This window comes from Nannobrachium achirus (genome assembly GCF_963921795.1).
Source record: "Nannobrachium achirus genome assembly, chromosome: 12".
Classification (NCBI taxonomy): Eukaryota; Metazoa; Chordata; class Actinopteri; order Myctophiformes; family Myctophidae; genus Nannobrachium; species Nannobrachium achirus.
This window is the reverse complement of record NC_137832.1, coordinates 44,805,487-44,832,109: the sequence shown is the minus strand read 5'-3', so window position 1 is coordinate 44,832,109 and position 26,623 is coordinate 44,805,487. Positions and strand designations below refer to the sequence as shown.

Sequence of the window (26,623 nt, the reverse complement as noted above, 5' to 3'; positions counted from 1 at the left end):
CTGTTATGTTTAATGAAGACACATGGAGAAACTTGATATGAACCTGAGTTGTTAATCCAAATTACATGGTACAAGGTAACTGGGATATGTTTTAAAGATGTTTGGAAGTTATTGACATGAAAACTTGACTGAAATGTTATGACCACATGCAGTGTTGAAAATGAGAAAAGGAGGCACTGTTGTCGGGTAAAGGGGGTACTTGGATTCAGAAATCATGGAAAGGGGGTACTCAAGCCAAAAAAGATTGAGAAACACTGGTATAGATAATGCACACATACATGCAGATAACCCATATGGCTGGTCCCGAGAAAGGGCTGCGTGGATGATTGACACCCTTTGTCAAGTCCCGCCCATTGTCCTGCCCCTCTCCACACCCATTGGTTGCTGTGTCTTGGAGGGACATACAGTGGGACATTCCATCCACTGCCATGTTAATTCAGTTGCTTCATATTGTTATTCTGTGTGCTCAATTCTAATTTCAAACTTTGTTTCAATCAATTGGAGCTGCTCAGTGGCAGCATAGTGAATCAGCATGCCTTTAAATGTTTTTATTTCTCAAAAAATTATGTTTTAGCTAATTCAACATAAAAAAGGCGGAACCAGGGCGGGACAAGGCAGATAGAGCCTGCTGGTTGGTCAGTCAGGGACCAACCAGGTGCCTAACAAAGGGTGAATAGATTTTGGGGTCTGATGTCATATCATAGCGTTTATTTTTTAAACTCTAATATTTATTTGGTGGAACTCATTCACAAATATGAGGTACCGTTTCTAGCCACTAGTGGGTATCAACAGCTAGGTACAATTTAAGCCACTAAAACGAAGCAAAGACCCATCTTTAATATAGCCAGTCATCATTACTTATGAATATCTCTGATTGCTTGCGGGGGGGGGGGGGGGGGGTCCGGGTCTGGGAGTCCTCCCCCAGATTTAGTTATTATTATTATTAATAACTAGAGTCTAGAGCCCGCCTACTATATCCGGTAAATCTAGAGTCTAGACCGGATCACACTGCTTAATTTGGAATAGAAACAAAGGCTTTCCACAGGTGCCGTGGGAAACAGTCCGGTCCGTTGACGTCACGTCAGTCACCGCACATGCGTCCTCCTGGAAAAAAAAACGTTACACTTCCTGTCCACTTACAGATGCAGATGAACGGTAAACGTTGCTAAACTGTGACTGTACTTGATGGAATGGCTAAAAAATAACCATAGCAAGAGGTAAGTGCTAGTTATATTCTGTAACCTTAATGTAGAAGAATATACTTATAAGATGCTGTGGTAACTTAAGTAACTGGTAATAATAAAAAGACATGAGAATGTCTGACCCGGTCTGCTGCTAGCCACTGTAGCTGTCACTTGTGTTGAAGTTATGTAGCCCACTGTTGCCTTAAATGTTAGCACGTTGGCTCCTCTGCAAACTGTATGGGTTATTTACACACAGACTGGCTGTCAGTGACACACAGTCACCAGAACATAATAACGTCGTTGACCCAGCTAGCTAGCTAAACTGCCTAATGATATTTGGCATTTCCACTGATTTAATTCGTTATATCGGTTAACGTATTTCTATTTGGCAGCTACGGCGGGCTAGTTTGGTGGTGCTTGAGCCCTGTCATGTGGCAGGTTTTCACAGCCTGGTGCATGGCTAGCTATCTCTTTGGTGACGTTACTGTCACAATAAAAATCCCCACCAGGGCCGGAAAATATAACACCGGTGTTTGGATTAAAAACACAAAGGGGCCCTCAGTCAGTGGGGCTACACCCTAAAGGGACCCCTCTAAATATTATACACAATATTTTCAGTCGCCTTTCTAGGTAGGTGGAAAACTTATGCGGTTGCTAATCCTCAGACCAACGAAACAAACTGTTAAAGACAATCAAGACAAATCGAGGACCGAGTTGAAAATATATAGATATATTACTAATATTAAGAAAGACAAGAGTATGAATTAGAACATCTGTATACTCTTACCTGATACAAGGACAACAGCTAGGTTGAATGCAGGACACCAAAACATAATTATAACATTATGACACTACACACACGTTTCACTGACTGTAATTTACAAATGGTTAATAAACAGATCTGACAGGCCCAGCACCAGAATAAATTAAAGGGAGGTGCAATAGGGGACACACAAATGTGATGTACCGATATAAACACAAAAAGCTCCAGCTCTCAAGCTCCAAGGCCCACACTGATAAATTGCTCAGTCTGCTTAACATCATGTCAAGAAAGAACAGCGCACGTTCGAGACACAATCAAGTTAAAAACAGAAACACAAATATAGCACTGCAACTTGGTAACTTTCTTTTGATATAGGCCTATCGGGTAACAGGAAAGGTGGTCACAAAAACATTCTCGGCACAGAGGAAGAGTGGCTACTGTATGGAGAAGTGGGTACCTGCACTACCTGGAAGAGTGCAAACTTTGGGGTGTGAATAGCTCCGAGCTCCGATCGGAACCCGTCAGGGTGAGGTTCTAAATGGGGTTAGGGTGAGAAGAGAAGGCACTAGGGAAATCTGGGCCCCAAAACAGAGTGGGCACTAGACCTCAGAAGAGTGGGCACTAGAGCTCCGATCGGAACCCGTCAGGGTGAGGTTCTAAATGGGGTTAGGGTGAGAAGAGAAGGCACTAGGGAAATCTGGGCACCAAAACAGAGTGGGCACTAGACCTCAGAAGAGTGGGCACTAGAGGAAATCCGGGGATCATCACTTTGAAGTCGTAGGACTGTGAAGGAGGTTAGAGTTGAGAGAGGAGTAAAAAAAAAGAGACGCCTAGTTCATTTGAAAAGTGATGAAACACAGCAAAGGCCACCTATGATAACTATGCTATTCAATAAACTCGACCACCTAGCTTTAAAAAAAAAAGAGGACGGGACTGTTGCATTCTGCTGCCTACATTTTCTGTCACCATAAACCAGAAGCAGCTGCTTTAGCCCCTGTAGTCTAAACCCTGTTAATCCAGCTGTGATCCTCAGTGTTAATAATTTAACTCTCTCAGAGTGTAATGGAGTCGAGATCCATTTGTACACTTTCAGAGTTACAATCCGATAAATCAACGATGAGGTTTTAGTTGTACAATAGATCTCAAGAGTCAAGACTCCAAACTACATGTTTATAAACCTACCTTGTGTTCCTTCCTATATCAGAAACCACTAGAGGGGCGACGACCCATGGCGTGCGCCAGAGTGCCGCTGGATGAGCAGCAGGTGACAGAGCCAGGTGGAGCGCTGGGAAAGGAGAGGACCTTGCCTGCTCTGGTGAGTCAGCCCTAAAGGCTGTTATCTAAACAGGGTGTCCGGGACCCCTAGGGGGTCCTCAGGGTTACTACAGGGGGGCCACCAAATCTTTGTGTGATAGCATAATTCTTTTAGATTAACAACTTGAACCCTTGGCATCCCTATTCTGAGGAGAACTTTTGCCTAAAATAGCAGATCTGCAAGCTCTCAACGCCTCACAGCACGAGGCGTTGAGAGCTTGTAGATCGGCTATTTTCGGCAAATAGGTTGGGTGTGGAGGTAAACAAAGAGCAAACCAAGTACAGAGTGAAAGGTCAAGTTTACACAGTATCGAAAATTTAAGTGATTAAATGTCTGAAAAAACACATTAACACAAATCCAACATCGACTGATGACAGTGCTGTCAAACAAGTCTTGGCCTGAAAACGTTGAAGACCCCTGATCTAAACACTGCAACGTTGGCGCTGTGCTTGCTCACTAGGAAAGGCTTGCTTGCCTCTCATTGGGATTATTTACGTTTACGTGTGCGAGTGACTGAAGAAAACTGTCAGCTGATGTTCAGCTTTGTCTTGTCAGTAGGGATGGGATGATAATCGTTATTATTGTTTATTGTGATCGTTATTATCGTTTATTCTGATAAATTGTGGAGATTGAAATTTATCGTGACATTTTCCTTTACAATTCAAAAGGCGCTTTTCCACTGCAAGGTGGAACCAGAACTTTCAGGAACCAGAACCTATTTTTTTTGGTTCTGGTTTTGTTTCCATTGCGAACGGCCCGGTTCCAGACGAGGTTCCTGGAACCTCCTGGAACCTTTTTTAGGTCCTGCTCCTGATGTAGAACTAAACTTGAGTTCTGGGAACCTATGGGCGGGGCCAGCAGCACTCTGGCTCTCGATTGGTCGAGCGGAGGTAACGACACCGAGGAGAACGGGGAGAAATCTCTCACAACACAACAGCGTCATTTTTAAAATCCTATTCCGACAGACAGAAACACAGAAACACTATGGACGCAACGCCAGACGACAGCCACGACACATTGGTCAAGTGAATGTGATGATAGAGGCTCTTATTTGTGTCTGGGCGGGAGAAGAAAATATCCAGAAGGAGCTAGAAGCATCCGTTCTAAATGAAAGGATTTTCAAACAAATTCCGTCACGGTCGTCTTTCTGAAATGGGCGTCGAGTCACCGCACAAGCAGACACACACGGTGCCAAGCACAAATAAAGAAAATGTACGTCAATTGACCGACAACAAACTAAAACAGTGGAGATAAGCATTTCTACATTCGCCCGTGCATTGGTGACTCGAGTCGGCACTCAGCAGCCTAGCCATGCGCTGTGTTGCTTCGTATCGTGTGTGTGTGTGTGTGCGCGCGCGCGTGCGTGTGTGAGAGAGACACACTTTTTTTTCTCCCTAGAGCAAAGGCAGCGTACCAGCTCAGTACAGTTAGCAGCTTGTTTGAACGTTCTATTGTTTTTTATTTTTGTTTTTTATTTTATTTTTATATCCAGAAAGTAGTAACTAAAGACGTATTTCTTACATACAGCTGTTATTTTAGATTTTAGATTCCCGAATGTGCTGCTGTTCAAATGACCAGCTGTTTTGTCTCAGCCAAATCAGGCTGACCAGTTGAGCTTCCCGGTTGGGTCTGGTTATATGGAAACAAAAGCAGAACTTGGTTCTGGAACTTCACAGGTTCTTGAAAGTTCTTGGTTCTGGAAAGTTCTGGTTCTGGTTCTGGCTTGGCCCCGCAGTGGAAATGCGCCTAAACCCTCTAATGCAGTGTTTCTCAAATGGGGGTGTGTGTACCCCTAGGGGTACGCACAGGCACTACAGGGGGTACTTGAGAGAAATGGAAATTGGAAACATTTATTTTACTGTTATGTTTAATGATAAAACATTGACGTGTATGTCAACGTGCTGCCCTTTAAACCAAATCAAGTACAATTTTTGACTAGCACAGTTGTTACTGAATAGAAAACAATAGGCTACTTCATTTTATGTTCAACATATTGACATAAAAACCTTTGATGTCAGTAGTTTTTCTTTATGTGGTTGTCAATTAAAGGGGGTTAAAGGGATTCAGCAATCAGCAAAAGGGGGTATTGAAGCCCAAAAAGTTTGAGAACCACTGCTCTAATGGACCTGGAAATAACGTATACAGTACATTTGATACTTATACTTGTGTTCTTTTCACTCTCTACAAAATCTCAAAGATTGCCTGATCTACAAGCTCACAACGCGTCGATCTACAAGCTTGTTGCGACTTGTAGATCAGCTTGTAGATCTGCTATTATTTTGGCAAATGTTCCGTGGCCGCCCCAGGATAATGGATGTTGGGGATATTTAGATTATCGCGATACTATCGTAAATCTCAATTGCTTTGGTCATGATAATCGTGACATGAATTTTTCATATCGTCCCATCCCTACTTGTCAGCATCCCGACAGGAAGGAGGAGAGGTGTTTTGTGCCTTACAAGCCCCTGCCAGAGAACGTCTGTCCTGCCGAGGTGGAGGAGTTCCTCGAACATGCCAAGTTCATTGTGGAGGATCTGGAGTGGCTGCTAGCACTGCCCCATGACAAGTTCTGGTGTCAGGTGTGGGACCATCTGCATACTGCCTTTTTATGGTTCAAATCCTTCACTGTTTTGTTGTTGTATACATAGTCGTGGCTCTTGGCTGGCTTAATGAGTAGTGGATATGATAGAGGGGCAGCAGTGGCTCAGGAGGAGGTAGAGCGACCGTTTGGGAATCAGAAGGTTTCCGGTTTGATCCCGGGCTACAACTGGATTAAGGGCCTTTCACAGCAAGCAATATAACTAAAATGATAACTATATGGTTCACCATTGTCTTTGTTATAGTTGTGGTGTGGCTCTGCAAAATCAAATCGAGTAAAGTAAATGTTAAATCTTTACTACATTTAAGTTTGAATTAATATCTGCATCAGTATGCCTAATAATTAAGGATTACGTATTCCTTTTGATAATGGCATCAGCAGAGTTTTTAACCATCAGCCATCTGTGTGTCTTATCAGGTGGTTTTTGACGAGTCTCTGCAGAAATGTCTGGACTCTTACCTCCATCATGCTCCCCGAGGCCTGGACCCTGCCGCTCTGCCCTCCAGCCCGCTCGTGGCGGACACGCAGCGCTGCGTCCACCGAGCTGTCTTCATGACCTTCCTCAGGATGGCCACACACAAGGAGTCCAAGGTAGGAAGAACGGTAGCTGAACATGGATTCTAAGAGGTCAGAGCCTTGACAGTTAGACCATTTCACTTGCACAGATACAGTAGATATGGGCAAAAGGTCAACTGTATTTAGGAGCATGTGCATGAGTGAAAAATGACCAGCCTCTATCTTAACTCATTAGAGGTCCACGACATGGCAACGCGCCAATCTCTTTGATGTCTCTGGGGGCCCATTGACGCGTTCGACGCGTTGTACAGTAAACTATACCGTACTGTAGCTACTGTACCAGGCTACCGTGGTGACGAAAAACACTCCATATCCCGAAATACAGCACAAGATCACGTGACCGGGAAGTGCTGTCTCCCTCATAGACATGCCTGTTACGCTGCTGCAGAAAAGTGCATTTTTCTCCTAATCTAGCTTTTAAATCACCTTCATGTTCAAAACGCGGCCTTTTCTACCGGCCGTTACAAAAGCACTGCGGCCCGTGATTGTTTAAAAGCGGTCCTGACATGCTTGGATTACATTTACTCTGATTACTTTTTTGCCTGGAGGACCTCAAAAGTACGTAAAATGGCGGGTTGCCATGGGCACCTGCCGATTAAATGTTGAATAATCCTGGGCACGCTACCAGTTAATTGTCTTTTTTACAAAGCAAATTTAAATTAGAAGAGTGCTCATGGAGCACATGTCTTTACCAGGGATGTGTAAGTCCTGGATTGCAGCTGCCAGGGACTGCGGTAGCTGTGGGGGAAATTGTTTCTACCAAGCTTTTGGAGGTGCACTAAAGAGGGCCCTCAATGTGATCCAAATTTGGGGTTAATTGTATTTTATGTTCATTTGTAATCAGGAGAATATGCTCTTCCCACAGTGGAAACTAATCAAAGACAAAGAGTATGGGATATCAATCAATCTATTTGACACTGATTGTCACATGACTGCCTAGATTAGGTGTTTTCACTGCCCAGATTTAAAGATATATTGTTAACCCAAATACAAAAGGTTTTTGAATGTTCTATTGAGGTATTAATCTCCTCCAGGAGAACTTCCTAAGCCCGAGTGTATTTGGAGAGATCATCTACGAGAACTACCTCTTTGACATTCCCAAGATCCTGGACCTATGTGTTCTCTTTGGGAAGGGAAACACCCAGCTGCTGCATAAGATGATAGGTAAGCTATTAATGACACAAATCCTAAAGAATAAGGGCAACCAACTAGTAGAAATGTACAAGGTTGACCTGCTTGGCTCTTCGCCAACCTTTGACACCGTAGATAAGACAAACTAGATTTAGAGATACAGTGGTTTGATAATGATACAAATGCACCGAGTAATTTCTGAACAGAGACACTTACTGAGCCTCATTACAATTTAACAATTGCGTCACTGAAAACATAAGAAACTGGATTGTAAAGGTTGGAATTGTTCTTCATGATCCCTTATACCCTGTTGTGTTTATTTCACTGGTGATAATGGTCCTCGTTTTATCCTTTTTAGAAAACATCTTTACCCAGCAGCCCAGTTACTATGTCGACTTGGATGAGACTGTGCCCTCCGTATTACAAGTAAGAAAGACACAATGGCTATTTTCCAAACTGAGCCCTTCAGTCCATAAAGGAGATCTCCTCTTGTACGACACAAGATCTTCTTGAATGAATGCATCAGACTGTCTCTATACTTGTTCACTTTCCTGACCTCACTATGCCTTTTCCTCTGTTCTCTGTAGATATTTGATACCATCTTAGATAAGTGTGGTCTCCAGTGTGAAGAAGCCATAGCCATGGAACCGCTGAAGCTGAACGCACACAGCCGCCCCACTGCAATGACCATGAGTCAGCAGGTCTGGCGCACACACACACACGCACGCACGCACGCACGCACACACACACTCAACGTATGCGCGCACACACACATGCATGCACAACTGCCTGCGTGCGCACTCCATTCGTAGCTACGTAATGTAATTTTGAAAGTAAGTACTGTAAGTACATTTACTTAAGTACTGTACTTAAGTACAGTTTTGAGTTATTTCTACTTTACTTGTGTATTTCCAATTAGGGCTGCACGGTTAATCGTTTTCAAACCGAAATCGCGATGTGAAATGTCGCGATTAGCGAATCGCAAAGGCCGCGGTTTTGGCGATTTTCTGCGAAGTTGACTTCCCAAGCATTATGCAGACGTTTTAATTTTAGAAATCCGTTCATAATTGACTAAGGAATGATCAAATCAAACTGTGGTGTCTTTCTTTGCGCATCGCCGTCCGCACCGAGGATTAGCATTACAGGTTGCTCCAATCTCCTCAGAGGAGAGGAGCCAAGCCAAGGCATGACACTGTCTGTCTAACAGCATGTAAAAGTGTATGATCCCTTCCAACGGAGTACTCCATGGCTACAGGTAGTGAATGTTCTGGTAATCATTATAAATATAACATCCTTAAATCCTTGTGCATAGATTAGATCCGTAAACTGAAAGTGAAAGTAATTTCTGTGCAGCATGCTGCGGCTCCCCCTCCTCCGTCCCCCGCACACATGTGAAACTTATGGTGTGTGTCTTATGGTGCTTTTTTTTGCCTTGATAAAACTTAAGCAAGGCAGCGACATACGGTACTTTCTTCCTTGACAATAATAATGAGCGGCAGACAAAACCATTACTGACATTTTTCTGAATATAAAAACGGTTTATATTGCTAATAAGCAAAGTAAAAGGGAATCTTTTGGAAATATAATTGAACTGAATCAAACCATTTGCCAATTTGCCTAGTTAGTGATAATCAATTCATTAAACACACAATAAATATTCAAGGAAGCTTAAATGATGTTCTTTGTTTAAATAATTTCCTTGACAATGAGAGGCATTATTACTGAGATTTTTCTGAATAAAAAACCTTTTTATATTGCTAAAGCAAAATAAAAGGTAATCTTTTGGAAATATAACTGAACTGAATCAAACCATTTACATGATTGCCAATTAGCCTAGTTAATAATAATCAATTTATTTTTTAAATGTATTACACAATAAATATTCAACGGAAGCTTGACCTAAGGTAGTGAAATGATTTTCCTATGGTTAAAATAATTTATTATATCCTTTTAACAAAAAAAAAACTATCACTTATCCTACCTTGAAATAAATATATAAATACAGGGGTTAAGGTTCTCCGTCCTGGGGATGGATTTCCGTCCTGAGGAGTCTCTAGGGGCCATTTATGAGATCGAGGCAGATTTGCCAAAAAAGAGAAAACAAAAAATGGGGGTGGGGGGGTGTAGCCATGGCCGTGATGTTAATAACATGACCGAAATCGTCAAAATGCAGCATAATACTTGCTAGTCAAGTCAAAATAAATTTCCGTCTTAGGATTTTTTTTTTTTGCTTTAGCCCCTGTAAATATCGCGAATAAAATCGCAATCGCAATATTAGTCAGAAAAATCGCAATTAGGTTTTTTCCCAAAATCGTGCAGCCCTATTTCCAATTTCCGCTAGTTTTACATCTACTCCACTACATCTCAGAGGCAAATATTGTACTATTACTCCAATACAATTATTTGAAAACGTTAGTTATTACTAGTTAATTAGAGTGGTTGCCCAACAGGGCAACACATTATAGTCCGGGGGAAACTATATCTATTACTAGGGTAACTTTTCCGGAAACTTTATTGATTACTAGGGTATCTTTTCCGCTGCCATTGGAAATGGTAGGGATAGGGAATCAATAGGGAATCAATGGGAGTGGGAATCAATAGGAAATCAATTGGTCGAGCATGACAGTTAGCTTACTGTAGAATATAGTCAGCAACCGTCAGAAACCACACTCGCAATTTCCAATTGCATCTTTCTACTTTGTAGATTTAGATCATTATTACAAAACTGACATTAACAACTTCAGCCCTATATACATTTCGGCCATTTGAAAATAGCCGAAATACAAGCTCACAATGTGTCGCATTGTGAGTTCTTGTAGATCTGCTATTTTCAAAAGATTTGTATACATTCGAAAACTTGAAATGGGGCATTCTGTGTTTTAAGTACTTTTACTTTTGGTACTTTAAGTACATTTTGATGCCAATACTTTTGTACTTTTACTTTTTTGATGCCAATACTTTTACTATTTTCAGGGAGGCTACTTTTACTTTACTGGAGTATTTCCAATGTTTTACTTAAGTAAATTTTGAATTCCGGACTTGTGCTTGTAACAGAATATTCCTACATTGCAGTATTGATACTTTTACTTAAGTAAAAAATTAGAGTTTTCCACCACTGTTCAAAAGCTTGAAGAGGAGAGATGTTTTCAGGGTGATTGGGACAGGCCAGTTGAAACGTGCTTGTGTGTCGGTGTCGGTCTCAGGACCTGGCGGACCTGGTGTTATACCTGTGTGACTCCACCAGCACCATACACGCCTTCCTGGACATCTTCCCTCCTGCCTGTGCCACCTTCCACTCCCACGGCTTCCTCAGCAGGTACCCAGATGAGCTCAGAGCAGCACCTACTTAATGTGAATCACTCGTAGATTAATGAATTACAAGCATGAATCACTCGCAGATTAATGAATTACAAGCACTCGAGTGTGTTGCCCTTCAGGGCAACATCTCTAATAATTAATATTCCACTTTGTTTCTTTGAATGGCAGACTGGCCTCGTTTTATGAGACCGCCATACCTGAACTTGAGAAGGCACTGAGAAAGAGGAACTTAGACGATAAAAGGTGGGTAAATCAACTTGTGACTTACTTGTTCCGCAGTAAGAGGGGGAACACTTAAGTGTTAATATCTTGGTGAAAGACATTCCGATGCTATATTTGGATCAGAATGTATCTTCCACACAATGGATAATCTTTGCTTTGAATTTGAAAACTCCTGCACTGGGAGAAGCACTGGGAGAAGAGCTATAAAGTTACTTGACAGTTAATGAACAAAACAAGTAACTGAATGTCTTAGAGCATGGCCAAAGTTGTTCTGGCTTTTAGGGTTTTAAGCGGGAGACGTCAGAAAAGTTACCACAGGCATAACGGGAGCCAAGTGTCGTCTGCCTTTTGATCCTTCGATGTCGGCTTTTCCCATCATTGTGAAGCAGCCTTCACCAACCGTTGGTTTGTTCAACCACTAATAGGGAACGTGAGCTGGGTTTAGACTGTCGTGAGGCAGGTCAGTTTTACCCTACTGATGATGTGTTGTTGCAATAGTAATCCCATTAAGTACGAAATGAACCACAGGTTCAGACATTTGAGACATAAGTCTCTAAGTCTCCCAGTGCTAAACTACTTCCAGGAGAATGTTAAGATTGTGTTCCATCCTCATTATATAATCCTAGGTTCTGGTTTATCAAAATGTGCTTTTTCTGTGGAGTCTGATGCAGCAGTTGTGAGGACTGAATACATGCCATACAGCTGTATTGTTTAGAAGTCTTAATGAATGATCCTCCTCCTCTAGTCTTCAGGAGGACTTATGGAAGCGGGTGTCCCACTCTGGCCGCAAGATGGTGGAGATGGCGCACTTACTGCTACAACACACTTGCCTCCAGCCCATCCTTGAGGGGTAAGAGTCCACTACTGTTATAAGAGAAGTTTATCATGCAGCATTCTACTCTATTTCGACACATCCTAACACTGATTTTGGTGCCTTGCAGGGGAGAAAACATTCAAACGTTTGCAGAGGAGCTCCTACAACATTTCACATCTTTTCTACCCGAGAAGAGGTACATTCAAAGGTCCAAGAGACTGTGGTTTTCAAAGTGTGGTTCTAGGGATCAACTTAAAGTTGATCTCTATTAATCAATGCTACCAGCTGAGCGTTGATTAATAGGGATCAACTGCAAGTCGATATGAGGAATAGTCAAATTTCATTCACGTTGGCTATGTAGCATATCAATGCTCAATCAAATATCCAGTCAAATAAAATAAAAACATTGAATAGGGGATTAGGGGTGGCGATAGCTGAGTGGTTAGAGAGACTGCCCTTTGTCGAAATGTCTCTGAGCTGATTTAACCCCTAACTGCTCCCAGAGTGGTTGCCCCTGTAGCTGGCCACTGCACCTGTTACTTTGTATGGGTTAAATGCAGATACATACCACATTTCATTGTATATGCAAATATACAGTCTCAAAGTGTGGACCAATGAACCAAGCAATAATTTTCATGACTGTCTGTAGAATAAGTGACAAGTACTGGGATTTTATTGAAGGTATTAATCATGTGTATGTTGTGTTTTTCCTCTCAGGTTCTTGTCAGATTATGATGACCTATTCCCCATCGCAGACGACATCAGCCTTCTACAGCAGGCCATACCTCTCATGTAACTAGAAGCTTTATAGTTTTAGTACTGTGTTTCTTTCTGGTTCTAATATCCAATATATCTGTTTTCAATCGAGAAACTCGAATAGATATTTGTTAATTTTGCTGATGTTTGTTGCTTATTTTTTTATTAACAAAAATAAACAAGTTAACTGCATGATGTATAATAAGTTTATATATCTGCTATTTTTGAATAGCCAAAATATAAAATAATGGTTAAAGTGGTTAAAATTTGAAGCGACACAGGTGCTTTCCAGGTCTAAAAGATGACAGCTGCTGTTGTCCCTAGGTCCTATGGATTTACAACTTTATTCATTTAATTTCACAAAATACAGTCACAAAATGAACTGAAACTTTCTTTCACCAAGTGACGTGAAAGCTGTTTTTTTTCTCCACCCAAATAAGTAGAGCATGATACAGTTGAATAATCCACTCAGGTCATCATTTAATTTCACTCTACCTGGTTCCACTCATTTGCTTTTCTGTCTCCCCCTCTCTCATATGCACATACAATGAGATGACAGCGGTTAATGGAGGATTTATACTTTGGTTTGTTTTTGTCGCATTCCTGATCCACTATTCCAATATTTGATGAATTAAAGTAGCCCTTACTAGCCCTTACCCGTTCAAAGATATGAGCTCCAAAGTGATGTGCAGTGTGTGGGTTATGGGATGTGCACTGCACACAGTATATGAGGGATGGAAAGTAACTTTAACTGGTGCTTGCATGATGTAGGAGCATCAATGTAAGAAACCCGTTTCGTTTAATGGCTACAGAGATACTGTCCCCCCCCCCCCCCCCCCCAGCCCACCCGCCTGCACACACACCCGCCTGCCTGCACACACACACAGAGCTGGTTAAACATTTTGCCTCAAGCTAGATGCAGAATAGATGTGCCTCATGCTAGATGCAGAATATATAGTAGATACACCATAAAAATGCTAATATACAGCATACGATTTGTGAAAGTGACAAACGGGCTTCACAGTTATGTCAGGTGTGTTCATATGCTTATGGTGATGCGATTTCAGATCAATTGCTCCAGCCACCGAGGAGAAACGCTGTGACAGACAGACACTCACTCACTCACTCACTCACTCACTCAGACATTCGCAAAATTATAGTATAGACTAGCTCTTACCCGTTCAAAGATATGAGCTCCAAAATGATGTGCAGTGTGTGGGTTATGGGATGTGCACTGTGCACACAGTATATGAGGGATGGAAAGTAACTTTAACTGGTGCTTGCATGATGTAGGAGCATCAATGTAAGAAACCCGTTTCGTTTAATGGCTACAGACCTGCCTGCACACACCCCCCCCCCCCCCCCCCCCGTGTGTGTGTGTGTGTGTGTGTGTGGGTTTGTGTGTGATTGTGCATGGCCTGAACAACAGTGCCCCTCCCTTAACATGTGTGGTCACAAAAGGTACTGTAGGCTAAATAGATATAGATACACCATAAAAATGCTAATATACAGCATACGATTTGTGAAAGTGACAAACGGGCTTCACAGTTATGTCAGGTGTGTTCATATGCTAATGGTGATGCGATTTCAGATCAATTGCTCCAGCCACCGAGGAGAAACGCTGAGACAGACAGACAGACACTCACTCACTCACTCACTCAGACATTCGCAAAATTATAGTATAGATGGGAGGCCAAGGCAAAACTAAACCAACCATAATTCCACCAGGGGGTGCTGTCTGTTCAGCTTTGCACAGTGCACAGCACACCTTTAGGTTGCCTTGTTATTCTTACCACAGTTATTACTGTTAATGTTGTCATGAGTGGAGTGGACTCAACAATTTGGGCCAGCACTCCCTCTAAACGGTACCCCTGATTCCTTTTAGTGATGAGACCAGGACGTCATACCTGCTGCAAGGAGTGCAGAGTGCCTGGGACAACATGGGCCGGAGGAGACCTCAAAGCCAAGCTCAGCCCACGACCTCTGCAGCTGCACAAGGGGCAGTTGGCGGGGCCTGGGGTGGTGGGGAGTCACCACCAGGGGTCAGAGAAGCAGGGGAGGGCGGGGAGAGTGTCCGGGGAGCAGAGGCCACGCTGGACATGCCCTACAAGGGAAACAATGTTAGTCCTCCTGTTATTGTTATTCTGACTTTAACTCATTGAGATTGTGGTATACCTAATATACTTCACTCCTTTTCGAGCCTGACCGATGCCACATTTTCTGGTCTGATGCCGATTTTGAAGATGTTTTTACCAAAAGTAATAAATTAAGTAATAAATGAATTTTTAGATGCCCCCCCCCAACACATTCAGAGCCTGTGGATCTCCTATTTATTTAAAAAAAAAATCTACACATTCTTTTTTATTTATTTTATAATCACATGCCAAAAATAGGGACACCAGGTTGAAAAGCGGTAAATACAGTATATCGGGTTGCATAATTGCCGATACCAATGTAAAAAAAGTGGAATTATGGCCAATATATCGGTCAGGCTCTACTTTTCATAGAATTACATGTTTAACGAGCGGCCTGGTCCTTTAAATACTTACACTCTGCTACTTGAACTGGTGTGTGTGTGTGTGTGGTCCAGGGTGCAGCGGGTTCATTGAGTGCTGGGGAGCTGGAGTCTCTCCTGACGTGCATCAGGGACTTGCTGCCTGACCTGGGAGAGGGTTTCCTGCTGGCTTGTCTGCAGGAGTACGACTATAACACTGAGCTGGTCATCAACAACATCCTAGAGGGCAACCTGTCACCCGGCCTGGACAAACTGGACCGCACCATGCCCAGGTATAGAGAATTTACCTTCATCCCACAAGGGAAATATCACTAGACACCAGTGGTTTTCTACCCTTTTCATATCAAGGTCCATTATTTATCTGGCATTTGGCCCACAACCCACGATTTGATGAGATTTAGCTGCTCAGACCCAAAACTTTAGAATATTTTGTTATCGTTGGATAAGGTTTTGTCCCGAATTCCATGCTGTATTGATGTTAGTACCATAGGAGAGACAACAGGCAAAAGTTGATTAAAATATTATTTTTTCTACATTCTCTAATTGTGTAGACTTGATGTTTATCGATAATTCAAAAATTAAACCAAATGGACCCGTAAGGCTCCATTTGGTTTCATTTTACACTCAAGAGATCTACAAGGGTCCATTTGGTCACCAACTCTCCATCATTTACCTGGGGACCACCTGGAACCCCCTCAAGGACCACTGGTCGAGAGCCACTCCTATAACCTAACCACTCAAGCCATTGTCGTGTGACAAATTGTGAAAATAGCCAGCTTCGTTGCTCTTTTCTTACTTGGGATAGCTGTGGAAGTAAGGTTGATCTCTTCCATTTCATACCGAGGTAGATGTTTCAGGACGAAAGGACTGATTTCTGATCATTCTGAAAATGATGTAGCTGTATTTGACTTATTTCCCTCCCCGTCTCCCCAGGCCGGTGAAGCAGGAGCCTCCAGCCGTGCTTAGTGACAGGTCCAATGTGTTTGACGACGACGAGTTTGATGTCTTCCACAGAGACCAAGTGGACATGTCCCGCATCTGGAAGGGCAGAAGGTGAGTGGACTGGGACGTGACACCAACAGCATAGGTTGCTGTTGCTACTTTTAACTTGACAACACGCCTTACAATGATGTGTGCCGGTCAGTCCACATTAAATGAAACCACTTAAAGGGCCAGTTCACCTCTGGGACAACCAGATCTTACTAAATACTAAAATATCTCAAAACACAGATTGAACACAAAAAATAACTCAGGATTGTGTTGAACGTGTCCCAAACAACAATAAAACAAGATCTGGTTGTCCCAGAGGTGAACTGGCCCTTTAAAGCTTGTACAATGGACTAAACCAGATAAACAGGAAATTGCTCCAACTCTATGAAACATGCCAGGTCACCAGTATGGCCCTGTAAGTCTGAACAGCAGTAGATGTTTTGTGTTGGTGGAAGTAAGCCTGATCTCTGCACTACATGTTTGATCCCACAGGAAAGGGGAAAGTGCTCGAGACCTATTGAATGACAAGCAGCACATAGAGGAGCAGAGGGCCCGCTACCAGGCCTACGAGACGGTAGTAGACGAGATCATCATCGAACCAGGGCGTACACCAGCTGATTACGGCCTGGACGACTATGATGACGACTATGACGACACCTACGACATCAACCAAGTGGGGGCCAACGACCTGGATGGAGACAGCCTGCTGAACCGAAGGTTGGAGCTGTGGTTTTTATTATCTGTGTATACATTTACCGTACATTTAAATGTTTTAGATTCAGATTTTAACTCTCACTTTTTCTTTTCTCTAATTACAATCTAAAATATGAACCCTTGTTGTAAAAAAACAAAGTTGTCCTTTAACCACCAGAGGTCGGTGTGTCTGTCTTTAGAACTGTGAAAAAAACATTCATTCACGCGCCTTTCTGTCTCCCTGCAGGCCATTCACTGTTCCACAGATACTACGAGCAGGAGGCAGAGCAGCCCTGGAGGACGAGGAGGATGAAGACGACGACGAGGAGGCTGAGGAGGTAACAGTCAGAGATGCAGAGGCATGTGGTCTCCACATGCACACAGGGCTGGGCGCTATATCGACCTTTTTAACCCAGTACGACTGGGAACACATTATTACGCTTTTATTACTTTAACCATTATTTTATGCTTTAACTATTACGAAATAGCAGATCTATACGATAGAAAAATAAATATATTCAAAGATTTGCTCAAATTTTCACAACTTTTCAAAAATAGCAGATCTATAAGCTTGCAGCGCTGCACTCGGTGCCACGTTGTGAGCTTGTATATCTTCTATTTTTCAATAGCTAAAGTATAAAATAATTTCAGGACTTAATGTTTTCAGTTATATCGACGTAGTTTAGTTTTCAAACTAGATAAAGGGTGAAACAATACCGTTTTAGCCATATCGATAATTCGATATTTTGAAGGTGCATCTCAATACTTGACCTTTTCTGCAATGAAGCCATGCCAGCGTTAGTCTCTCCTGATTTTCAGTCCATATACCGCCCTGCCCATATACGGATCTGTATTTGTGTTCTCATTTCATCTGCTGTCCTTTGTCCAACATAACCCCTATATGATGTAACTTGAACCCATTACATTCCAGGGCAATGCTGTGAATAAGGACCAGTTTATACAGGACCCAGCCCTGCTGCGGGAGAGGGCTGAAGCCAGAAGAGCTGCCATGCAGCAGAGGAGAGGGTAAAGACGGCACACACACACACACACACACACACACACTCCTGCAATGCGTCTCTTGACCATGTGTCCGTACATGGACAAATGTGTTTGTGGCAAGACTAGGTCTTGCCCGTGGAAAGTTTTAGATTTTCTTTCTTAAATACCATTATAATTTGGATCATTGGATCATGGACCCAATTACTGAACGTTTCCAGGTTTTCTTCAGAATATGTATGACACCGATTTACTATGGCACATTAGGAGTCCATTAGTACTAGTGGTTCACAAATGTGTTATTTGCTCAACTCTGAGTTACAGACCTGTTATAGTCATCCAGGGCTCTCTTGTGTTTCTGGTCCATTGCAAAAAAAAAATTGACAAAAATGTCCACCACAAGCCAGCATGGCGATGACCCCTGGTCTTGACTCACTTGTTACTTTTCATACTAAGGGCCAAAAACCTGTGCAGAAATCATTCCTGTTCTTCCAGATACCGGCCAGCACCTGCCAGAGACGTGTTGGGCAAGCCCAAGGGCCAGGGCCAGACCCAGGATACCGTACAGGACAGACGGAAGAAGGAGGCCAACAAGAGCCGAGGTGGCAACCACAACCGCCGTTCCATGGCTGACCGCAAAAGGAACAAGGGCATGATCCCCTCCTGACCTCCACTCGTGTGACAGGCACCCTGGAGCAGCGCGAAACGGCACGTCCGCTTCCGGAAACACAGAGAGGCTATGTGGCCAAACACTTGAGGCAAGAGGTCAGGACTGAGGTATCCTAATCCTAATGAGCTACATTTTATGGTTGTGGCTTTCAGTCAACGCATGACCCTCTTCAAGTCTCCCCAACATCGTGCTATAGTCCTGATAATAGTCGACATCTGCGCACAAGTTAAGATTTTTCTTTCATTGTCCTTCACAGCTGCAATCCAGGACTTTTATAATGAATAAATCCTTATTTTGACCAATCTCTATGGTATAGTATGTTAAAACGATAGAACTGGCACGTCTGCGGTGGTTGTAGGTGGTCTCCCCTTTCTTTCCATTGAGAAATGTAGACCCTGGTGTTGGGTAGGAGACAGTCAGGACACGCTGGTTGACAGGTAGCCCTGCCTGAAGCTCACAAGCCCAGTAGCTCCCTTGCCCAAGTGGGGATTCCCTCTTGAATGAGCTGTAGACTTTTGGTTTCCCATGTGGGAGACCTGGAGTCGAGCCCTGGGCGTTACAGTTGCAATTTGTCTCTCGACCAGGACATGAAAAGATGCAGATTGTAGCTTTAAGAAATAAAATACCCACCAAATCAGCGAGTGTGAGCAGGCGACTTGGAGAAAGACATGACAAGAGCTTTATTTTTGCCAAGTAACAAAGCAGTTTATTATTAAGGTCCGTTTTGAGTAAACTGACAGTTTAATTATCATTAAATGAACAACATAGGAATAAAAGGAAGAGACACAGGCTAGCGCTTTGAAATACCATGTCCTGCCCTGGTAATGCTATTCCGAACATCAGAGGCTGGGGGAGAATTGTTTAACAAAAAAGAAAAGAAAAAAAGCTTTTGGAGTGTTTGATATCCCCCTACTCTTCAGAGTACCATGTGTGGAAGTTGTTAGCTAAACCTTTTCAAGTGCGTGTGTGAATTTTGTCTACATCTTACCCACCCGGTCTCCACCAGCCTCGGTAAAATCCTATACCAAGTAATGGGTTATTTATAGTTGGTTGTGCGCAGGTGTTGTGCCCCAACAATAACCAATCCACAAACTCATTGTGAGCTTGTACATTGGCTATTTTTGGTGTGTGACATGGCGCATAACTAGGTATAAATCAGGCATTCGTTCTGCTATATCAACATCTCACTAGCATAGTTGTGTGTGTTCCCATGTTTGGAAGCACAGAGAGGTCCCTCCTATCTCAAACAAATGAGGAAAGAAAGATTCTACATTTTGCCATGCACAGCAGCTATTTTCTAGGCAGAGAATAGATCTATAAGAGCATTTTGTAACAAAGAAAGGCATATTTGTGACTTCTTTTTTATTACAAAAACAAAATAAATACAGTAATAATACTGACTGTTTTGAGGATTATTTTGGTCAAAGCTTTGTGATATATTTGCTAAAGTGATGGACATCAAGGTTATGTTGCGTCAAAGCCAACTGGAGCTTTTTGAAACTGTTATTTGAAGCGATCAGAGATGGATTGTGTTCATCTTTATGAAATACTGCGCAATGAGCAAGTGTGTTTGTGTCTCACCGCGGTGCGGCCACTGCTGAGCCTAGCTGCAGCCCTGACGGCAACCGCGTGGAACCCGCTTTATTAAAAAAAGAAAAAAAAAACTTGGGAAAGATGAGCAAAGGTTTGAGATCAATGTTTCAAAGTTTTGAGACCAACCCCCACTTTTGCACACCAGGGGCATTTAGTTTTCCAAGATTACATCCAAAACATGGAATATCTTGCAGCAATAAAGCGACACAATAAGGTACAATTTTCATTGCGAATAAAGGCATTAACTACCGGTATAATTCTTTATGTGAAATAATCGGCAGCAATTTTCAGATCATTACTCGTCATGCCCCCAGTGTGTAAAGACCTTTAGTCAACCACTAGTATTTCTAAACCGGGATAAGCAGGCTACTTTGAACTAAAACATATAAACTAAATAATATGGTAGTCTACTGTACAGAACTCAAGTTAGGAACCAAATTAAAGAAACTTTAACCAAATTAAAGAAACTTTATGGCATGCAGTTTCACCACTGCCCACTTAAATTCATGGAAAAGGCATCATTGCACTTGAAGGGCCATTTTCGTGTTGTCTGTCAAGTTCAACTGTGGCAGTTATGACAACTGTTTTGCTTATTCATTGACAGAAATCTATTTAAATTTTCAATTAGTCCAAACCAATAGTTAGTTATTGATATTATTTGGACAGAGGGGACCCGGACTGATATTGTCCCACTATATTTGTCAACATGGAGAAAAGTATACCTGATGAACGTGGAATTAATCAAAATGCATAAAGTGACAGTACTTTAAAAAGTGACTTTGCTCATCTACACCTGTCCTACAATAGGAAATACTGATGTGCAAAGAGACTATTGTTATTAAGGATGACATAACATAAAGTATTAAACATCCATGCACAAACAATTCACTCAACAAAGGCTTCTGACTAGGGTCAGGTTAAAAGCCTTTATAAATCTAATTCAGAAAAAGAAGGAAAATAAAACGGTACAGCGAAGTTCCAAAGCACACATTCTTGAACGAGGGTGGCTAAACGTGGTTCTTGAAAGCCATAGAGCTGAACACGAACCCACTTACCTTTTTTGAAAAGAGCATTATTGGCCACCCATGTGCTAGAATGTGTTTTGCCCTTCGTTATCTCCTGTATACTGTATGTAAACTGACATGCCAATGATGGTGGCAAGTCACACGTACACATTACATACCTGCCGTTGATCCACAATTGTACAGTAACATTGTAATCCCAAGAAAAAGTACCATTTAAACAATAGTACTGGTACAGTACATAGTATTGTTTTTACACTGCCACCGTGTTGATGAGCTGCTATATGATTGGTTGGACCACAGACACGGTCCCAAAGGCTGGCTGCCAGCTATGAGAAGACGGAGTGCTCCCACAAATCCAGTACCGGTGGTGGTGAGGTCCGAGGAGAGCTACTTGAAGTGTTCCCAAACACAGCACAAGCCTTGATCCCCATTGTCGTTCTGCTGTTGATGCAGGGGGATTACCTTAATGGTGGCAACTGTTAACTGTCTCTGCAGAGGTTGCCTTGTGAGGATTGTTGAAGAGAGAAGGGTATGGTGAGTTTCAGACCTTTGTCCATACAGCACTTAAGGCAGAATGCTTATGTGTAAAAAACATTCAACAATATTATAAATGTGGTATTTTTCCCAGTTGAACACTGTTATTGCAGACTTACTGAATATGCTACGTTTGCAGAGGGGACAGGTGTGCTGCCGGAGGAGCCAGGGGTCCACACAGTCCCTGTGGTACTCATGGTGGCATGGCAGCACACGCAGACACTGTAATACAACATAACACACATGGATTGAGTATGAGACTGTTATTGTGCAGCAACTGTGCATCTCAGTTTGCATGCATTTTACAGAACATGATCAACAACCTCAAAGAATGTAGAAATGATGGCCTATAAAGCATCTGGCATCACAGAGACCTTTATATACTGTAGGGCTTGGTTTTATTCTATTAGGGATGCAGGTTCATGCAGCCATCACTGGGACTGACGCAGCTTCAAACCTGGTTGTTGTTGAAAGGCTCCAGGCAGACAGCACAGTCATCAGTCTCTATGGGCTGGGATGGATCACACCACAGCTTGGGCTGACGGTATGTCTTAGTCTTGAGAGAAGACATCCTCTGCAGTATGTCCTGTTTAGGTAGTAACTGAATGGTGGAACAAAGGGCAAATGAGTGAGTGAGTGAGTGAGTGAGTGTTCAACATTTTGATTAGGCCCCAGGTGGGGGTTGAGACTGCATCATGTTCAAAGTGAATACATTCATGAAAAAACAGTAGCTGAAATCTATTAAAACTAAAAGAGGACTAATCAAGAGCAATACGCTAATAATGTTGACAATAGAAACGGACACATGTACCTCCAAATCATCATTAAGCTGATTATCTTGATACTGCCAGCGGGCTTGAACTATGACCCCCGTACTGAGGATCAGGGCCACCAGGAGAACTGTGTTCCAAAGTTGCTGCAGATACTTCTGGAAATGCACCAGAGTCAAGGGCATTTACAGTATTTGTTTAAAAGTAAGAATATGATGATCTGTTGATCATAATTTCTGAATCATTGGGAATGATTATGTTTAAGTCTCATTTGGTCCAACAGTGCAAATCCATGGTAAGCTTGTCAACGTTGAGAGTGCATATAATATTAAATATGGAGATCTGCCACAACCTCACCTGGACCTGAGAGTTGGTCTCTCCTGTACAGATGACTCCCTGCCATTCACCATACAGACCACCTCTGGAGCGACCACAAGTGGACCACAATGTCAGGGTGGCCCCCTAAAAAGAGTTCACAGAAACTAGTTGTAGCATCCTTCGGTCAATATTCAATAATTGATAACAGTAGGCTACAGGTTTCTATCTTATAGCAAAAAGATAGTTTCTCACCAGGTTGTCCTGTAGAATGGTCTTGTATGTGACTTTGGCTGTTGCATGAAGACCTCTGTGCAAAAATCGAGTCACTCAACTCAGTGCCACTCAAGGTCCATGCTTGGTTTATCAATGCCAGTAAATGGTATTTAGATAAATTGTGTGTGCTACTACTACACATGTACCTGAGGAGGGCACCAATGAGCTTGGTGACATTCTCGGATGTCTGGATGACAATGATTGGCTTGGACAGAACTTGGGACAGATCCATCTGAAATAGTCAAGAGGATCGTTCAACTGGCAGAAGACAGTTAATGTAACAGTGAAACGCCTGGAATCCAGAGGCTAATGTAACAGTAACATGTACGTTTTGGCAAGCAAGTCGTATTCAACAACTCAGATTGGTGTAATTACTCAGGTATGTGTTCAGTTACCTCACTGACAGGGTTTTGGTTGAGGGCCAGAATGATCAACGCAGATGCCCCCAGGACCAAGGCTCGTTGCATCTGACAAAGAGAAACGAAACAGGCTGAGTAGTGACTTATACACTTTAAGGGCCTTGCTTTGCAGAATAAACATTTATGATTCAAAGTAAACACTCACTTTATTTACCACAGCAGCAGCAAAGGACTCCTGGTTCCTGGTAGAAACCTGACTTTCCTCCATCTTAACAGGCACCACACCGATCCATGGCTCCTGCTCTTTGGGTTCATCTTCGTCCTTCCCTCTTCTCACCTGGGTCTCCTCATCCTGCACCTGATCACATTGCAGAGAATTCAGGAGTCATCAATGTGTCCATGCACAGACAAATGTGTTTTTAATTATTTCAAATAGCTGATCTGCAAGTTCACAACGTGCAGATGTAGATCAGCATTTGAAGTATTTAAAAATGTTTTTCAAAATAGTGAAAAAAGGGTAAAGAAGTTAAGGCATAAGGCATAAGACCTGGATCATAATAGGGCCCTTAGTGTACAAATGGAATCAAATGGACCCCTTACCCCCCCCCCCCCCATTTGGAGTGTACAAATGGTTACCATTTGCACACTCAAGAGTTACAGACCTGTTGTCATTCAGGGCTAGCTAGCTATTTGTGTTTTTTGAAATATTATTGTCCACTCCTTTTGTATGTCCGTGGCAAAAATTGAATTTTGACAAAGATTTCCACCACAAACCAGCATGGCGATGATGACCCCTGCAGGGAATTGGTCTTTAACTTTGACAGCACTCTTGAACTAGTGCCAAGATGTAAATCAATCCTGACGTGGATTATAATCAATCTAAATAAGATGGCTTCGGGGCACCCGCTGGCCTAGTGGTCAAGGTGCATACCACATACTAGGCTATGATGCCTGCTGGCGTCGCTGGTTCGATTCCCGATCCGGACGACCTTTGCCACATGTCATTCCCCATCTCTCTCCCCATGTCCTGTCAGTCTACTATCCTATCAAATAAAGGCATAAAAGCCCCAAAGAAAATCTAAAAAAAAAAAAAAAAAAGATGACTTCAAATGTATTCAAATACATTCATAAAGGAGATATATAAATAAGACAACTGAGCCATATGATTTCTAAATAACTGTCTGAGGAACAGTCAAGACCCAAAACAGAAATTAAACGTTTGCCCGGGACCCGAACTATTGAAAATAGCAGATCTACAAGCTCACAGCTTGTAGATCGGCTCTTTTCACTTCTAACCCTAACCTTAGCCAATGTAGGCTCACAGCTTGTAGATCGGCTCTTTACACTTCTAACCCTAACCTTAACCAATGTAGGACTAACTAGTAAGACGCCTCAGGTCGACATATGACCTCGCCCTTTGACAATTCTTGGCCATCTGGCCAGTAATGTAGGCTATATCGGACCAGTTACCCATATATGGAGACCCCTGTTACCCATATATGGAGATCCATGTACTGTATATGGAGATATGCTGTGAGAGCAAACATGCTTACTCAGTTATTCGTTATGTGAAAGTCATCATACCCTTTTATGCCCATACATGGAGATCCCTGTCTGTAGAACCAGCCACATAGATATGGGCTGTCTTGGCCATATATGGATTCTGTTAGTGTGGTATGTGGCCTCCATATATGAGCAATTGGGCATTCCCATATGAAGTGAATATTGATGACATCAGGGAACTCCATATGGGCCTAAAAGGGATTCTGTTAGTGTGACATCAGAGCATGATGTCAGAGCGACAAACGCATAGAACCACAGTGTCAGGCGTGACAGACAGACAGACACACACACACATATACGGACAAGCTGTGACCGTTCACATACTAATCTGCGACCAACGGTCGCAATGAGATGTCGGACTTATGGGCAGTCCCCTTGGTTAATTAAGAACATTTATTTTCTAATTTATGGAATTTCTTTGTTTTTTCTTTTCTTTTATTCATTAAATGATTGCTTTTTATGGGAATGTTTTTAGAAAATGTTTTGAAATCACAATAATTAAAAACAAAATGTAAGAAACTAAAATTAAGGGACCCATAAAAATAAAATGTCCGCGACCCACAAATGGTTCCCGACCCAGTGTTTGGGAACCTGTGGTTTAAAAACAGCACTGACCAGAATCAGATCATGGAGCTTTTGATCGTCATTGTCGGAGGAGATGCTGCCCCAGGTCGCCTCGACCACCTCTCCTTGCAGCACGGTGTTTACAATGTCTCTCCGCTCCTCCAGGAAAACCTCCACCAGCGCTGCCTGTTCACCCGTGACCAGCAGACCCGACAGCAGAGAGGGAGCACAAAGGACAAGCGACATGCACAATAAGTAGTACCAGCGGGAACTCGAAGCCATTGCCTAAAAACCGAACTGATCTGAAATTGCCACGAATAAATAACCCCAACAAAAGCTGTCAGCCCTCATGTTATGGTCCCACTGTCTGTTCGACTGTCTGGAACAGTGCGTTAGCTCAGCCACAGCTGACCACAGCTGATGGATTGATCCTGCCTTCATAATAAAAGCTCTTGTTTGCGTTTCACCTCGTGGCTGTCTCTGCGCGATGTATTAAAGTTGTTGTGTGTGTGTGTGTGTGTGTGTGTGTGTGTGTGTGTGTGTGTGTGCGCGCGCGCGCGTGCGTGTGTGTATACAAAAGTGTACCAACACAGCAGTGACAGCACTGTAAAACTAGACTGGTTTGATGAATGACATCAATTTACTGCAATATTCCAAATACCCCAGATTTCATTAATTAAATAAAACATATGGCCTTGAACTGTCAAATTACCATATTGTCCTTGTGTTGGTGCATTTGGGAGTCTGGAAATGGGGAGGAAGACACATTTACGGCAAAAAGTTGGCTAAATAGTACTGTTCTGTCTCTGTGTCTCAGCTATCATGGACATGACTGGCAGTCTGTCTGTCTATGTTTGACAGAATAGGATCACACATGGTCTCTTAAAAACTCAGCCCAAATTGAGGTCAATCATCTCTTTAAGACTACTTAGCAACTAATTCACACCAAGTTTCACGAAAATCCACCCAGATACACTCTTGCCACTTGCCAGCGATTATGGCCCTTGACCGTGACCTTTTCAACCCAAAGTTTAATGTGGTTGGCACTTTTGGTTATCTTTTACTTTGAAGGCTACTAG

General features: G+C 42.6%; 2 protein-coding genes across 2 annotated transcripts; one reads left to right on the top strand and one right to left on the bottom strand.

The window, feature by feature from the left end:
• The first annotated feature begins 1,111 nt into the window (after positions 1–1,111).
• ascc2 (activating signal cointegrator 1 complex subunit 2) lies at positions 1,112–20,632 on the top strand. Its single transcript, XM_080737854.1, has 19 exons — positions 1,112–1,217; positions 3,152–3,262; positions 5,683–5,841; positions 6,279–6,452; positions 7,472–7,601; positions 7,927–7,994; positions 8,156–8,269; positions 10,772–10,884; positions 11,055–11,129; positions 11,854–11,958; positions 12,050–12,118; positions 12,640–12,714; positions 14,564–14,798; positions 15,269–15,465; positions 16,127–16,246; positions 16,676–16,900; positions 17,124–17,214; positions 17,808–17,902; positions 18,371–20,632. The coding sequence occupies exons 2-19, from the start codon at positions 3,176–3,178 to the stop codon at positions 18,540–18,542; spliced, it is 2,304 nt and encodes a 767-aa protein (XP_080593980.1). The 5' UTR covers positions 1,112–1,217; positions 3,152–3,175; the 3' UTR covers positions 18,543–20,632.
• Positions 20,633–20,816: 184 nt separating this feature from the next.
• On the bottom strand, positions 20,817–25,901 carry rnf215 (ring finger protein 215). Its single transcript, XM_080737855.1, has 10 exons — positions 25,596–25,901; positions 23,623–23,775; positions 23,454–23,525; positions 23,205–23,290; positions 23,038–23,092; positions 22,825–22,929; positions 22,509–22,625; positions 22,155–22,298; positions 21,817–21,919; positions 20,817–21,665 (listed from the first exon to the last, which is right to left on the bottom strand). Exons 1-10 carry the CDS (start codon positions 25,824–25,826, stop codon positions 21,643–21,645), a joined length of 1,089 nt encoding a protein of 362 aa, XP_080593981.1. The 5' UTR covers positions 25,827–25,901; the 3' UTR covers positions 20,817–21,642.
• Positions 25,902–26,623: the final 722 nt, after the last annotated feature.